At 45.9% G+C, this 15721-nt stretch overlaps 1 protein-coding gene across 1 annotated transcript in view; it reads right to left on the bottom strand.

Moving 5' to 3' along the window:
• The window catches only part of UBE2R2 (ubiquitin conjugating enzyme E2 R2), a 58743-nt gene extending 45335 nt beyond the window's left edge, over positions 1 to 13408 (bottom strand). The window contains exon 1 of the mRNA XM_071580898.1: positions 13073 to 13408. Within this exon, the coding sequence (XP_071436999.1) occupies positions 13073 to 13249 (177 nt within the window). The 5' untranslated portion in view covers positions 13250 to 13408. The remainder of the gene's footprint in view (positions 1 to 13072) is intronic.
• Positions 13409 to 15721: the final 2313 nt, after the last annotated feature.

The following is a 15721-nucleotide window of genomic DNA, read 5'->3' as shown; positions in this document are numbered from 1 at the left end:
ATTTATGCTGTAGTTTTCTATTTAAAGTGCTTGCTAAGTGTAGAATTTGGCTTCCAGCCCATGTGTTCTAAGCTCAGTGTTGTGGCACAGCCTGTGTAATTGCACTGTGGGTGACAAGCACAACAGAACTCAGAGGAATGTCAGCAACACACCTCAAACCTCATCCCAACAGGCTGGAACCAAATCCTGCCCTGTGAACGTGCCAGCTCCACGACGTGCCACAGGAGGCTGTTTCCCTGGCTGTGCTCTGGAGCTCTGAGCCATTTCACACTTCCACACTTGACATGAAATCCCACATGCTGGTTTCTCTGTGCTGAGAGGCTTTATTTTGAACCTCCTCTTCAAAGCATCTGAGAGAAGACCCGGGGTGGCTGCAGTGGAAGTGCACAAGAGGCTGGAGCAATTAATACAGTACAAAAAAGAAATCCCAGAGGTGGGAGGTAAAAAAGCTGGGTAGATTCAAAACCAGTGCAGATCCCTCTGACATTTCAAATGATGAGGCAGACAATGGATAACTTTGCCTCCTCCAACAAGAACTTCACCCAGATTCTCCACAATACAGTCTTTCTGAGATTTACTTGTGAAGCCTGCATAGCATACATCTCACAAGCCTACATACTCAGGCCTTGACTTGATGGCTTTCTCTTCAACACCAGGAATGTCCCCCTCCTCCCCCAGGTTAAGTTACACAACCCCAGCCTTATTTTTTGCTCTTAGAGAATTGCTGCAGCTGCCTCTTGGACAAAGTCTGTGCAGAGGAGTGTGACTTGTCAGTACATCAGGTTCTGTGCTGGGGCGCTTCAAGAAACTGCTCAGGCTTTTATTTTTAAAAACCAGGAATAAGCAGAAATTCTTACTGAAAAAAGTCTCTTTCCTTTTGTGCTTAAGGAGCCTGAAAGCTATTCACTTGACAATTTCTTCAGCTATTCCAAATTTAAATACTGTACTTGTAAACATACAAGCTGAATTTGTTTTGGAAGAAAGCTTTCCCATGTGTTATTTATAAAAAGCAAGACACTTTCTACCTACAGATTTAGTCAATTATGCTATTAAAAGATATACTCATTTTACATAAATATGTTAATTTATCCAGAATAATGAATATGAACCCATCATAGATAGAAAACCTATTCCCTATTCACTAAATTACTCTTGTCAAAGAACATTTTGACCCTACTTGATATTCAAACCCCTGTGTGTCTACACAGCTCCTCCGGTGTTGTCCCACTGTCCTTCATGTGAGACCTCTTACAGTCACTAGGGATGATGAACAAAGCACTGCACTGGCTCTCTCATCCTGTTTGTGTGGCATTCACAGACTGTTCTGGACAAGTGCTGTGCTTCGCTCCCACAAAGGGCCTAACAGATGACCAGTTCTGGATTGTGCATCCCTTTCAGCCAGTCTAACATCAGGTTGTAGCGATTCATGCTCTGAGCAAACATGACACAGCAATACCTAATGGTTTTAACAACTAAAGCTCAGCTAAACATGAACTTTAGAAGGTTTGTTGGCTGCTGCCTAGCAGAAAATGTTTTCATGGCCAATCAAACATCATCTAGTAACAGACAGAAACTTTTCTTGGAATAAGTTGATTTCCCACAGCCCTCTTACTTCAAGCTGACATCCAATAGTTACTAATCCACAAATTAGGATTTAAATTCAATGTGCCAACTGAACATTAAAACCAGGCTTTAGGCTCAGCCCAAATTCTGTCATCCTCAGTTTTCCTGTATTACTACAGTTGTAAAAATGACGTATCACACAAAAATAGTCTAAGAAAACTGAAGTCCCTTCTGAGAACAGGGAAACTCCAGTGCCATCATTATGTTCCTCTGCCATAAAACACCTCCTCCATAGTATTTTTTTTACTAGAAAGAGATCTAAAATAGTTTAGTTGACAACCATGCAAAAACCACTGCTTACACAGAGTTTGTTCCCCCTATACACAGCACTGGTGAGGCTGCACCTCCAGTAGCATGTCCAGCTGCAGGACCCTCAGTTCAGGAAGGGCACTGAGGTGCTGGAGCAGGTCCAGAGAAAGGTAACGAAGCTGGTGAAAAGTCTAGAGGGTAAGTCCTATGAGGAGCAGCTGAGGGAGCTGGGGGTGCTTAGCCCAGAGAAGAAGAGGCTCACAGGGGACCATATCAGTTCCTACAACCATCTGAAAGGAGGTTGCAGCCAGGTGAGGATCATGCTCTTCTCCCACATAGCCAGTGATAGGACACGAAGACAAACCTAAGCTGCACCAGGTGAGGTTTATGTTGGACATTAGGAAGAAGTTCTCTACAGAAAGGGTGACTAGACATGGCAATGGGCTGCTCAGGGAGGTGGTGGAGTCACCATTCCTGGAGATGTATAAGACTGGAAGTGGCACTCAGTGCCCTGGTCTAGTTGACATGGCGTGATCAGTCCCAGTTTGGATTCTGTGATCATAAAACATCTTTTCCAATCTAAGTGATTCTGTGAAACATACTGTATCTATTCTGCTTCCTATAGCACAGAAGTCACAGAATCATAGAATCAGTTGGGTCGGAAGAGACCTCCAAGATCATCAAATCCAACCCTTAATCCAGCTCCACTTTTATTACCAGATCATGGCACTCAGTGCCACATCCAGTCTCACCTTAAAATCTCACCTTAAAAACCTCCAGGGTTGGAGAATCCACCTCCTCTCTGGGCAGCCCATTCCAATGCCTGATTAATCTCTCTGGAAAGACCTTCTTCCTGATCTCCAACTTAAATTTCCCCTGGCAGAGCTTGAGCCTGTGCCCCCTTGTCCTATTGCTGAGTGCCTGGCAGAAGAGACCAACCCCCACCTGGCTACAACATCCTTTCAGGTAGTTCTACACAGTGATAAGGCCTCTGCTGAGCCTCCTCTTCTCCAGGCTAAACAACCCCAGCTCCCTCAGCCTCTCCCCACAGCACTTGTGCTCCAGTCCCTTCACCAGCCTTGTTGCTCTTCTCTGGACCCGCTCCAGCCCCTCAATCTCTTTCCTGAACTGAGGGGCCCAGAACTGAACACAACACTCAAGGTGTGGCCTCACCAACGCAGAGTACAGGGGAAGGGTCACTGCCCTGGGCCTGCTGGCCATGCTATTCCTGATCCAGGACAGGATCCCATTGTATAGAGTCTTTGCTCTGTACTTAGTAAGAAGAAAGAAAAAACCCAAAACTTTCTTATAATGTCAGCTATGAACTAATGCAAGCTGAACAAAAAGCAAATCCCAAATAAACTGATGCATGCAAAAGATCCAACAGAATTGATGCAGATGCCAACAAATGAAGAGTTAGCTTCTGTCTACTACCCTCCAGCCAGAGTTTTGCACTATAAGGCTGTCCTAACATCACTTTTGCTTTAAAAGCAGGCACTAGCTACCTTGGAAGCACAGCTTAGATGTAGGCAGGCCACAAATACTTCACTGTTCTCTTGAAAAAATGTGTGGCTGTGGCACTGGAGGACATGGTTTAGTGCTGAACATGGTGGTGGTGCTGAGTTGAAAGTTGGATTTGGTGACTTTAGAGGTCTTTTCCACTCTTAATGATTCTAAGTGGGTGAAAGTCATCCACACGCTCAGATCTGAGAGCTGCAGGGGAGAAGATGAAACAGAAAAAGGCTGAGACACAGGAGCTCTAACCAGGTCACACATGGTGACCTTGTGGTGTCAGCCTGCAGTTATGACTCAAAGTACAGTTATTCCATTTTAGAAAGAGACTTGAAGGAAGAGGAAGGTGCCTGAAATGGGCTTGGATTCCAAGACACTCCAAGACACATGAAGAGGCCTGGCAGCATGATGATGACGGGTCTCTTGTGGCCAGGCACAGCAGAACCTTCCTCCATGCCCTGCCATTGCACAGAGCTGATCCCAAAGCATGGGGTCCTGCCTGGATACAGGAGAGATCCCAGGTGTGGTGCACGTGCTGCAGACATGCTCATGTGACATTTCATTGCACCTCTACGAGGCATGGGAACACACAATGCCCTGCTTTGGGATGGTTACTCACGGCTTTTATCCCAACCTGACCTGATCCACCACTTAGCAACACATCTGCACCTGCCAGAAGGAAACACCCTGGCTGAGGCAGGTACCACACACCTACAGCAGCCATCTCACCATGGCTTCTCACAGCTTTTGTTGACTGCCAGCAGATTACTTGGCTGTGCCTTGCAGGCAAAGTATGGCCCCTGGTGGAAGGACCCAAGTATAAGCACATCACTTACACCAGGAGTCATGAACACAAGTGAACTGCTCAGTAGGTGTGGGATAAACTTGAAAACTGGATGAAAATTAAACAGTGATTTGTCCAAGCTGAACATTAAGCAGGCTGTTCTCAATCATGGAAATTGCAGCATCACCTCTAACAGCACTAGAACCCAGACTTATTCCATAACACACAGAGTAAAGTGGCCAAGACTAGCAGACTTCTTTCCCCATCACTCCTTAGTGGCACCCAGTACAACTCCTGTCTCTTTCCAAAGGTAGAAAGCCATGGATGATATGGGATCAACACCACACACTCAGCTATTATTACAATTTAAAATACATCTCCAGAGTGACATGTCACAATTACTCTGCTGAGTCTAGTTTTTAGCTCCTGATGAGTCCACCCATAAAACTCTGAGGGTCAAAATAATCTTCAGTATTAAAAAGCTTTCAAAAATAATTCATCTGGTTTCAAAACACAAAAGCCCAAATGTTCACAGGCTTCTACCCAGCTTCCCCCAGTAGTGCTGCTATTGCTGTATTCCAGGCCAAAGGCAGCCAAGCTCCTTCCACACAAATCAAAGACTGCAACCAGCAGGAAAAAAAAAGAGTTAAATTTCACAGAAAGCATATTAGTCAAATTTTGAAGCACATAAGCTTTCAGTTTTCTGGCAGAGACTGAGAAATGGAAATCATTCCATATGTTGGTCTCAAAACTTTCATTTTTATGTGCTCCAGTAGAGATCATACAGCAATATAAAATGTGTAGTTTCATTTAGAATTACTTTCAAAAAACAAACAAAAAAAACATAAAGAAAAACCCTCAACATTCTCCCCCCCAAAAAAGTGACACAATAGGTCCTCTATAGACAATTGTTTAAACATGACTATGGTTGTCTCAAGAAACAGCCACTTGGCACTCAGAGAATTATGTGAGAGAAGAAACGTTACCATCATCCACTGAACTTGAACACTAAGTTGTCAGTAAGAGTTGTGTCTCATTGTCTTTTTTGCTTAGCATTTTGAGTCATAAGGACACAGCAATAAAAAATGAGGTTAGGCAGAGCTCCCACTGAACTGGCAGTATCATTAAGAACAGACAAGGCCTTTTCTTCTCACCTTTACCAAAAAGTGCCATGCACCTTCATCTCAAGCATTTGAGTTGGGGCATTTTGTTACCACGTGAATGACAAATTAGAAGGGATTTAGGTAATAGCTACAAGACACTTAAAAGGTTCAGAAGAGAAGTCAGCCTCTCAAGTTATACTGTTTAATGCACCGCTGAAAGGCATTCAGCTGCTAAGTGTGGGTACAGTTACTGTTCTGCAGGGAAGTAACTGGGAACACAGAGATGAAATTCAGTTTTCTTCAATACATTATAAGAAGCCCATTCTTTTAATAAAGGTGAGTGCTTTTACAGATAGTTATTCCAGCCAAGATAAGCAAACACTTGCACACCAGTGTGGTTTACATCCATGAATAAGGGGCCTTTAGGAGCAGACTTTATGCAAGAACAAATGTGTATTCACAGAATGTATTGTAAGTCAAAACTACTCCACTGCAAAGGCTTTTGTTTTGACAAGGCCAAAGAGGGTGCTGCAAAAGAGAATATTATTTCAGCCTTTGCCTAGATCTGACAGCAAAAGGCTTCCAGCTGCAGAGGTGTCTACGGATTAATTTAACGCTAAAGAATTTTTGCACAATGGACAAGTGCCTATTGCTCAAACTTGACCCAAGTGGTACAACTTGTTAAACACTGTTTCTTGCACTGTTTCAATATTCTGGCAGAGAATTTTGCACCTTAACTCCTCCAAACATTCAGCTACAATGAACATTAAACCATATACTTGACTGGGACGTGTAAGTTAACTGGGGGAAGTGACACATTGCTAATGCAAACATGTCCTTACTGCTGTTGACTTACGTTTCTCACGCAAAAACTGTTTATCCAAACTTTTAAACTACCTGTATAATTTTAAGACAACAAAACAGACCCAAAGGAAAATATGTCATGCTTTTAGTACTAAAGCCTTAAGGAGTAAGGCACAGGTTGCCTGACAGGCAGTCTTCCCTTTGTTAATCACAAATACTATGAAACCTCAAAGTGTCACCCATTTAACATTCAGCCCCTTTATGTTATTGTTGTTCTCCAGGTAAAAGCCTCAATTTAAAACAACAAACATTCAGGAATCTTGAGGGCACATTTGTTCAAGTCAAGCAAGATTCCAAAATATCTTACACGTATCCTAATCCAGAAGCTGTCATTTACCTCCTTTTTGTAAGCCACTTAGGGCAAATATTTATGCATCCTAAATAGTTCAGAAAGTGTGGAGATAGGCAGGGAATCAATCAGTTTGGTCAATCTTGGCTACCAGTGCTTCAGGGGAGGGTACAGAATGCCAAGGTTATTACTGCCAAACTGGCCTGGTGAGATGAGACACTCTCAGCAAGTCACTACCACAAAAGCTTAGCAAGATCGACTGCAATTCCTCCAACTCATAATGCGGGACAAAAACACTAAGGCTTTAAAAATGAAGCAGCATTCTGTAAATAACTAGCTAATTCTGTGCACATGCAAGTGTGTGTGCGCACGTCTGATCACGTGCAGACCAAATTACAAGAGGGCCTGCTGTATTATGAGTCACATAACCCCCAGCTTATCCACGTCCACCTGTAACTGTGACACTTCCCACTGAAACTCGGTTACACTTAAGCCCAACACAAAACTTCCACCATTTAGCCCATACTATCCATCACCTTGAACACCTGATGAACATGCCACAAGCCACACAACCAAACTGCACATCAAAGATCAGAGCGAAGGTTCTGCAGGAGTTTATTTCTGGCATTCCTTACCCTCTAGATACAAAATGAACAACTAAAGGGCTATTAAAGAGAAGATTCCTATGTGAATATATCACCATGTAATCAGCAGGCAGTCTAAGAGTGACTTCAGCAACAGTGAGACAACAACTCATTTGAGTTTTTGAAAAGTTACAAATGGGTAAAACCCTCAGACACTGGCATAACATCACTGCAGTACTGGATCTAAAGGATTAACACAAAAAAACCAAACCAAACCCCCCTTTCCAACACTATAGATTCAAAAACTTCCACTGACTTTTATAATACAAACCACATCTAAAGCTACATGCTATTAGTTACTATTTCTTGAAGACAGGCAAGAATTTTCAAGAGGCACAGTTCCTTGCATTGTTTCTCAAGAAAAAAAAGTCAAGTTGTATTTTACCTTTTCCAAGGATCATTCTGTACAAAAATTAGGCAAACCAACAGTGCTCAAGCTATCCACATGGAAAGCTTTCCATTTTATTCTAATGGCAGAGTTGGGCTGTGCTGCAGCTCTCCTCTTGCCATACAACAGGACCTACCTGCACATGATCTCATCCACTCAGGCAGCATCAGAAGTGGAAACCACCACCTGCACTACTCAGCACACACAATAACCCTACCTGGATCAGAGGAGCCCCAGGGAAAGGGCTGGGAGTTTCCTACCAAAACGACCTTGCCCATTTCCTCCTGAGGATGCACTCATGTCCAGAACAAGTCACAGGACAGATGAGTAGTTGGTACAGCCCACAGGTGCAGCCATCCAAAAAACTACAAGCAACAGCAGAGTATCACGAGAGCCTGGGAGTCTGAGATTTTAACTGTGCTTATGATCCATGAACCAACATCTCCCTGCCTGCAGACAGCCCAGAGGCTCCTTGGCTTTGGAGACAGCCTGCTCTGAACTGGAGCTCTACAGACCTGCAGCAAGCAGGGCTCTCCCCACCCTCAATTCCATATCCCTCTGCTGCATCAAACCACCACTTATTACCATCAATGACACCTAAAGGCAACAAAAATAGGAGACCAAGGCCTAAGAGGGAAACTCTGTTGCACCTTGCAATGCAGAGGCCTGTAGGCAGCTTTTTAAGGCAGCTTTTGTGCCCAGAGTACCACACATTCCTTCTCTGGAATCAAGTAAATTTTTGTGGAGTTAAATATTCTACAAGTTATGTAAGTGCTTAGGAAGTTTCTATTGGCTTAATTTTAGGCTGAGAAGCAGACTACAATACTATACTTTTAAACATGGTGTTCATACTTGCCATTATTTATCCATGAATTCCCTATCTATATCCTGCTGTGAAATATTAACAAATATTGCAAATGACTTTGAAAACAAATCACCTGGAAGAAGCTGAGATCCAACAATACAGAACTCCATACAGCATAGGGTTAATGACTCACAAAAAGTGAGGATAACAATGCCTTTTCAGGCATTTAGCCCCCAAATTGCTTGGCACAACCAATCACAATGCTTGGTGGTTTTTTCCCCTTCCAACTTATGTGTCAAGGCTTGTTCCTTCAAGTAGGAAAAATACCTTATGAAAAGCACTGCCTTAAGAACTACCAAATAGTAACACTAACAATGTAGTTAATTTTTCTTGTTTCCTTTCATGCTAGGTGTATTAATTTTAATCTGCCCAGCCTGAATCACCTCTGAAGGAGCTTCTAATATTGACTTTTGCTCTACATTAAACACGCTTCTTGACACAGTGTGCTTGGTCAAACCGTGCTCCTGGGTAGTGCTATGCTCAATAATGAAGTTTCTATTTGTATAATTTCTCACTTGTACCTCCCCTAAATCACTGGCTCCCAGCAAAAGAATAACATTCAACTAAAAAAAAATGTAACTGTATTTCTTAAAGACAGATCAGAAGCTGTGGTGCTAAGGTGCAATTGTACCAAACATTCAGGACCTTGAGTGAGCCATCAGGAGACACCTTCCAACAGTCCTGGGTGTATCCTGAAAACACCATTGGATGAATGTGCTGGGCAGAGGTTCATCCACCTCCAGGCTCTGCAGGCTCAAGCATCAAAGAAAGACACTGGATTTCAAGACAGAAATATGAACAATCACCAGAGGTGGTGAAGGTTTCACCACGCACAGCCCTCAGCCACTGAGATCTATCCCAACTCGCACCCACCATCACCAGATTACAGCATGATAACCTTTGTTGTGGTGGTCCCCATTTAAGTATCAGCAAAATTAAGGGTGGAGAAAGTTCTCCTATAAGTAGCAAAGGACCCCCTCAGATGAACAGAAGATGACTATGGCATAAAAGTGGAATTAATGAACTGCTCACACCTAGTTCTGCAGATTACAGCACAATCTGGTTCTCTGATGCTCAGGCATTGCCTGCAAAACCAGAAAAACACATTTCCATCATTTCCAGAGCAATTCAGAACTACCACACAGCCCAGTGAAGTCTGATCCAAAGACCTGTCTTATCACACCATGTCCTTCCCAGCTGACCTAAGAAAGAAGCAAGTGTGACTTGGACACAATGCATTTTGTTCTGAGAAAAATCTTTTCTTTGTCACTTAAAAAAGTCAGTAACTGAATCAGATGTGAGCAATGTCTTAGACACACATTTCACCTTCCTGCACTTCACCCTTAAACTCTGTGAGTTAGTCTGGGACCAAAATTCAAGCTCACCTATTGTAGCCAAATGCCTCTAGCCCAAGACAACTGACACTGCCAGAACTTCAGTTAACGGGCAATTTCTTATTGACAGCAACTAAGGAACAGACATTTGTTCCTATCATAACTTCTTTGTAGGATTTAACATGACTGCCTCTAAGCTGGTTTTGCCTTGCCAGTGAGGAATGAGAAATAATCAATGTAGTGAAGAGCACAACTCCTTCCTTGAGGATGGTAACCTGGAACTTAAACAAAGGGTGGCCCAAACCATTAGAAAGCTATTCAGTAGGACTGGGAATACAGTCAGTAGGTAAGACAAAGGTTGATACAACCTCCACTGATGTCCTCCTTCAGTTCATCACACAGAGGAAGAGGGTGCTGCTGGATCATCCCTTGCTGCTCTTCACACAGATGTTGCTCCTGAAGGCTGCTGCCCTTTCCATCTAGCTGGCAGTCCTAAACTCTGAAGCACTGCAGTAGACCTGAGTGTGCTATATCAGCTGATAAGATAGGCTTAGATGTTGTGCTTGAATTTTTAAAAAGTCCCCGACTTTATTATAGCCAGCACATTGATACCCTACCATTTAAACAAACATTCAGGGAGACTTGTTTTCTGCTTCAATTTATCAAATGCTAGAATTACAGGATTTGCAACTGAAACCAGAATCTGTTGAAACGCTGAACCAGCTTTTGACAGCATTAGCTTCTGTCAAGGAAGGTGCAGAGAACACCTCCCTCCTTTCAGTTTATTCAGCTAGTTCAACAGCCCAGAGAGAAAGGTCATATTTCTCCAAGATGCCAAAAGCTGAGGCCACCACCTCCAAGAGCTCCACAGGCACAAATCAAGCATCTGCATTCCCTATGAACAAATATTAACACTTTCTTTATTAAGGCCACATTAAACACAGGTTTTCCTCCATTTCTACTTTAGCTTAACCAGAAGCCTTTGTTCTTCCTCTCCCGTTCCTACCCTTAAACCACACTTCAAGTGGAAGACAAGTTCCCAAACTCAAGATTGCCAGAAACCTGAAAAAAGCTACATCCTGTAATTGCATATTTCAAATCCTGCTTACCTAACCTTAGTAAACTAAAAAAACACCAAAACAAGATGAAGGTGGATATTTCATCAAGTCAAGAAATCCAAAAAATGGAACACATGCAAGGTTCTAGTTCAGAACAGCATATGCTATCAATACATCAAGAAGTCATGCATCAAATAAAGTTGGGTATTAATCTTATCTCTGGATGACTCCATGAGCCCAGTCTAATGCATCTGAAGGCTTGCCTGAAGGCCTAATACAAAGAGAGTGAAGAACATCACTTCTCCCCAGGGACAGAATGAGGGTCTAAGACCACTTCAGTGGTTTCAGAAGTCAAAACACGTAATCAAAGACCATAGGCTACAAAAACCCACCATGCAGAGCTGCTCCTGTAGGAAAGACAAGACAGAAAAAACACACAAGAAACTTCAGCCATGCTGCTTGAAGGGAATTCTGCCACTGTGGAGGGGTGGAGGCAGCATGAGATCTCAGCCTCCCATTCTTGAAACAAGAATCACAGGACTGGTGAAAAGAATTTAGAAGAAAGACACAACAATTCAAGGACATCAAATACACAAAAAGACAGCACAGTCACAATACTGAGATAAGTCAACAGTCAGCCATGCCTAAATCTAAACACTCGCTAACACACATCCCCAAACTATTTCACAGGTGGCTTCAGCTTCTTTCCAGGAACACCTGCAAACACACAGCCCAAAGAGTTCCCCAAACAAACAAAAATATTTTGATCTGTTATGATTTCCTTGAAAAAAATGAATGAGTAACTTAAGTGCAGGAAGAGGTCATCAGACCATTGGGATGTGAAAATGACACTGTTACCAACCAACGACTCGAGCAACTTCCTGAATAAGTAATAATGGAGGAGAGTCTAAGAATACACAGATCACACCTACATGAGTAAGCCAGCCAGCTCATTACAAAAGGCAAGCCTTGTGCCAAAGCCTTCCCTTCCTCCCAAACAATGAGGCCAAACTGAACGTGACTCAAATCTATTATTCCCCAAGCTACAGGTTATTTTGGTTTTGTGGAACAAAGCTCTCAAACCTTGACCTGGAGAGGCCAAGAGGCACCAAAGGTGCACGTTAGTCAAGCAAAGACACCATGCAAAATGTTTTTCAGTTTGACAGAAGCCAAAGGGCATGAAATGAGAGATGGAGGAACCACAACTAAAACAGTTAACTGCAGGTAGAAGAAAGCTGGTGGGAACAGTATTTTGCCAAAGATCAAGCAGACATCAAGTGTCAGAGAGTGTGCCTGATACAGTGTATCTTCTGAACAGCCAAAGTCTTCCAATGCCTTGTTTTAAGAAAAAAAGTGCAACTCCTCCTCCTCCTTCTCCAGTTGTTTTGATAACTTAAGTCTGCACCCTTCAGTTCTTTTCTGGGACAGTCGGACTTTTTACTTGCCGTATGTACAAGAGTGGAAACGGCAACCACGAAAGTTTTTTTGTATTAACAGGAAGGTTGAGAGAGGAATTGAAAGCATTTATCTACCTTCACCCATTACATGTTGCTGTAGCCCTTTGAAGGCTGCCTTCTGAAAGTTTGGAGACGAAGAAAACAGAAATAGAAAAAATAATCACATAAACCAGCCCCAAAGCCCAAGGAGCTCTGAGGAAAACACAGCCTGTACCCTGAATTAGCCATTGTTGACTGAACCTTTTGAGGGACGGCTGGGAAGTCCCTTACTTTGAAATAAGTATCATCATAGAACTGTAGAATAGTTTGGCTTGGAAGGGACCTCAGACCTCACAGTTCCAAATTCCCTGGCATGGGCAGGGACACCTTCCACTAGACCAGGTTGCTCAGAGCTCCATCCAACCTGGCCTTGAACACTTCCAGGGATGCGGCATCCACAGCAACCTGTGCTAGAGCCTCACCACCCTATCAGGAAAGAATTTCTTCCTAATACCTAATTTAAACCTACCCCCTTTCAGTTTGAAGCCATTCCCCCTTGTCCTACGACTACATGCTCTTCTAAATAGTCTTGCCTTATCTTTTCCGTAGTTCCCTCAGGTCCTGGGAGGATAGAAACACGGACTAGACGATCTCCAAAGGCCCCTTCCAACCGCCAGAACCCCGCGATTCTGTGACATACACACGGGGCAACGCCACGGGGGCAGCTCGGGGCGGGAGGGGCGAACTCTCGCCCTGCCCCGCGGTGTCGCAGGCGGCTCTTTGGGGCCGGAGGAGCAGATCGGCAGCGCAGCGGCGGCCGCGGTGCGGCTGCCCCCGGCCCAGGCCGAGCCCGAGCCCCCTCCCGCAGGCCGGGCCCGGCCCAGCCCCACAGCGCGGCCTGAGGGACGGCGGGAAGGCCCTACCTTGAAGTAGCCGCCCTCGTACAGCGTGTTGGGGGGCCCGAAGATCGCCACCTCCCAGTTGTAGAGGTCGGACTCGTCGACCAGGGTGATGCGGAAACCTTCCACCGGCTCCTCCTGCAGCGACTTCAGCTCCAGCATCAGCGCCTTCTGCGAGCTGCTCATCTGCTGCTGGGCCATGGCGCGGCGCGGCCCCCGCCGCGGCCGCCCCGCCGGTGCCTGTGCCGGTGCCTGTGCCGGTGCCGCTCCCGGTGCTCCCGGTGCTCCCGGTGCTCCCGGAGCCGCCCCCGCCCCTCCCCGCGCTGACGGACCCGCCGCCGCCACTTCCTTTTGTGACGGCGCCGCTCGCGCTGACCTCAGCGCGCCGCGCCGGACACGCCCCCACAGGCCACGCCCACGCCGCGCAGTGGCCACGCCCACCCAGGGACAGGACACGCCTCCGTGTGGTGTAGCCACGCCCCCTCGTCCTCCGAACCACGCCCTCTCCGCACGCGCCGCCGCACGCCACGCCCCTCCGCGCGCGCGCGCTTAAAGGGGCCGCGCTGCCGCCGGAGCGGAATGGGAATGGAATGGGAATGGAATGGGAAGCGCACACGTGGGGCGGTGGGAATGGAATGGAATGGAATGGAATGGAATGGAATGGGAAGCACCCACGTGGGGCAGTGGGAATGGAATGGAATGGAATGGAATGGAATGGAATGGAATGGAATGGAATGGAATGGAATGGAATGAGATGAGAAGAACCCACGTGGGGTGGTGGGAATGGAATGGAGTACGGAGCGGGGCAGGAGGAGAAGGAGGAGGAGAAGGAGGAGGAGGTGGTGGGAAGGTGTCACAGAACCACAGGGCAGATGAGATCTGGGTTGGGTTGGACGAGATTGTAACCTGAGATCAGTGAGTCCAACCTGTTAACTCGGCCAGGGCACTGAGTGCTGTGTCCAGGCTTTCCGTAAATGCCACCAGGGACCTGGTGGTGGAGCCTATTCAGTATTTAATCCCATTCCAGTGCCTAATCACCCCCTTCTGTGGAAAGATTCTTCATGATGTCCATCCTAAACCTCCCCTAGCAGAGCTGTATGGTATAAAAGAGACATTAAGCCATTAGAGTGTGTCCAAAGTGGGGCCACGAGGATGCTGAAGGGTCCAGAAGGGAAGCCTCGTGAGGAGTGACTGAGGACACTTGGTGTGTTCCGCTGGAGAAGAGACTGAGGGGAGACCACACTGAGGTCTTCAACATCCTCCCAAGGGGCAGTAGAGGGGCAGACACTGATCCCTTCACTCTCATGACCAGTGACAGAACCCAAGGAAATGGCATGAAGCTGAGTCGGGGGGGTTAGGTTGGATATAAGGAAATAGTTTTTCACCCAGAGGGGTGGCTGGGCACTGGAACAGGCTCCCCAGGGCAGTGGGCACTGCACCAAGGCTGACAGAGTTCAGGAAGCATTGAGACAACACTCTCAGGCACATGGTGTGATGGGATGTCCTGTGCACGGCCAGGAATTTGACACGATGATTCTGATGGTTCCTTTCCAACTCATCATATTCTGTGACTCTATGTCCTCTCATCCTGTCACTGGTTACCTGAGAGAAGAGCCTGATTCCCACCTGGCTACAACCTCCTTTCAGGTCATCGAGAGCAACAAGGTCCCCTTCAATCCTTCTCCTCTCCAGGCTACACACTCCCAGCTCCCACAGCTTCTCCTCATTAGACATGTGCTCCAGATCCTTCACCAACAGCTTTGTTGTCCTTCCCTGGACCTGCTCCAGCTCCGATGCCCTTCCTGAATTAGAGGCCCAGAACTGGACACAGCACTGCAAGGGGAAGAATGACTTCCCTGTTCCTGCTGGCCACACTATTGCTGACACAGGCCAGGTGCCATTGGCCTTCTTGGCCACCTGGGCACACTCTGGCTCAGGTTCACCCATTGCCAACCAGCACCCCCAGGTCCTTTCCCACTAGGCAGTTTTCCAGCCACTCTGCCCTAGCCTGGAGCACTGCAGGGGATTGTTGTGACCCAAGGGCAGGACTTGGCACTTGCCTTGTTGAATGTCATTCTGTTGGTCTCAGCCTCTCAATTCAGCCTGTCCAGAGCACGGACGAGTACAGCAGGGCATAGCTGGCCCACTGACAGGCACCCACAGTCACAAAACAGCCGTTTTTGTACAGGGGATGGTTTTTGAGGTGAACTTGCATGATCCAGGTTTTCCTAAGTATCCTGCTGCAGTCCCCCAGCAGCAACAGGACATGAAGAGGCAGCCATCACCCCCCACATCCCGAGTGTTGTTTTCACATTCTCCATGAACTTGCCAGAACATGCCGTTTTGAGCCTTGCTGCCATTCCCCAGCTTGGTTAAGGGTGAAAAACCTTTGCAAAGGGGTTGAAGTATATCAACCAGTGCACGTGAGCCAGTACCTGTTTCTTAGCAAGTCTTTAATGAATAACATAAATAATATCCACTATAAAAATAAATAAAGAAAAAATAACCGTGACTGTCCAGGAACAGGACAACCCATTTGCACTTTGCAATTCTTTCATCATTCTACGCATGGCAGAGCTTCAGCCACCTCACAGAGGCACCTGCTCCTTGAACAAACACATTGGATGATGCATCCCAACATCCTTACACCATTATAGCTTTAACCTTCTTCCT

This window comes from Pithys albifrons, chromosome Z (assembly GCF_047495875.1).
Source record: "Pithys albifrons albifrons isolate INPA30051 chromosome Z, PitAlb_v1, whole genome shotgun sequence".
Classification (NCBI taxonomy): domain Eukaryota; kingdom Metazoa; phylum Chordata; class Aves; order Passeriformes; family Thamnophilidae; genus Pithys; species Pithys albifrons.
This window is presented reverse-complemented; position numbering and strand designations above follow the sequence as displayed.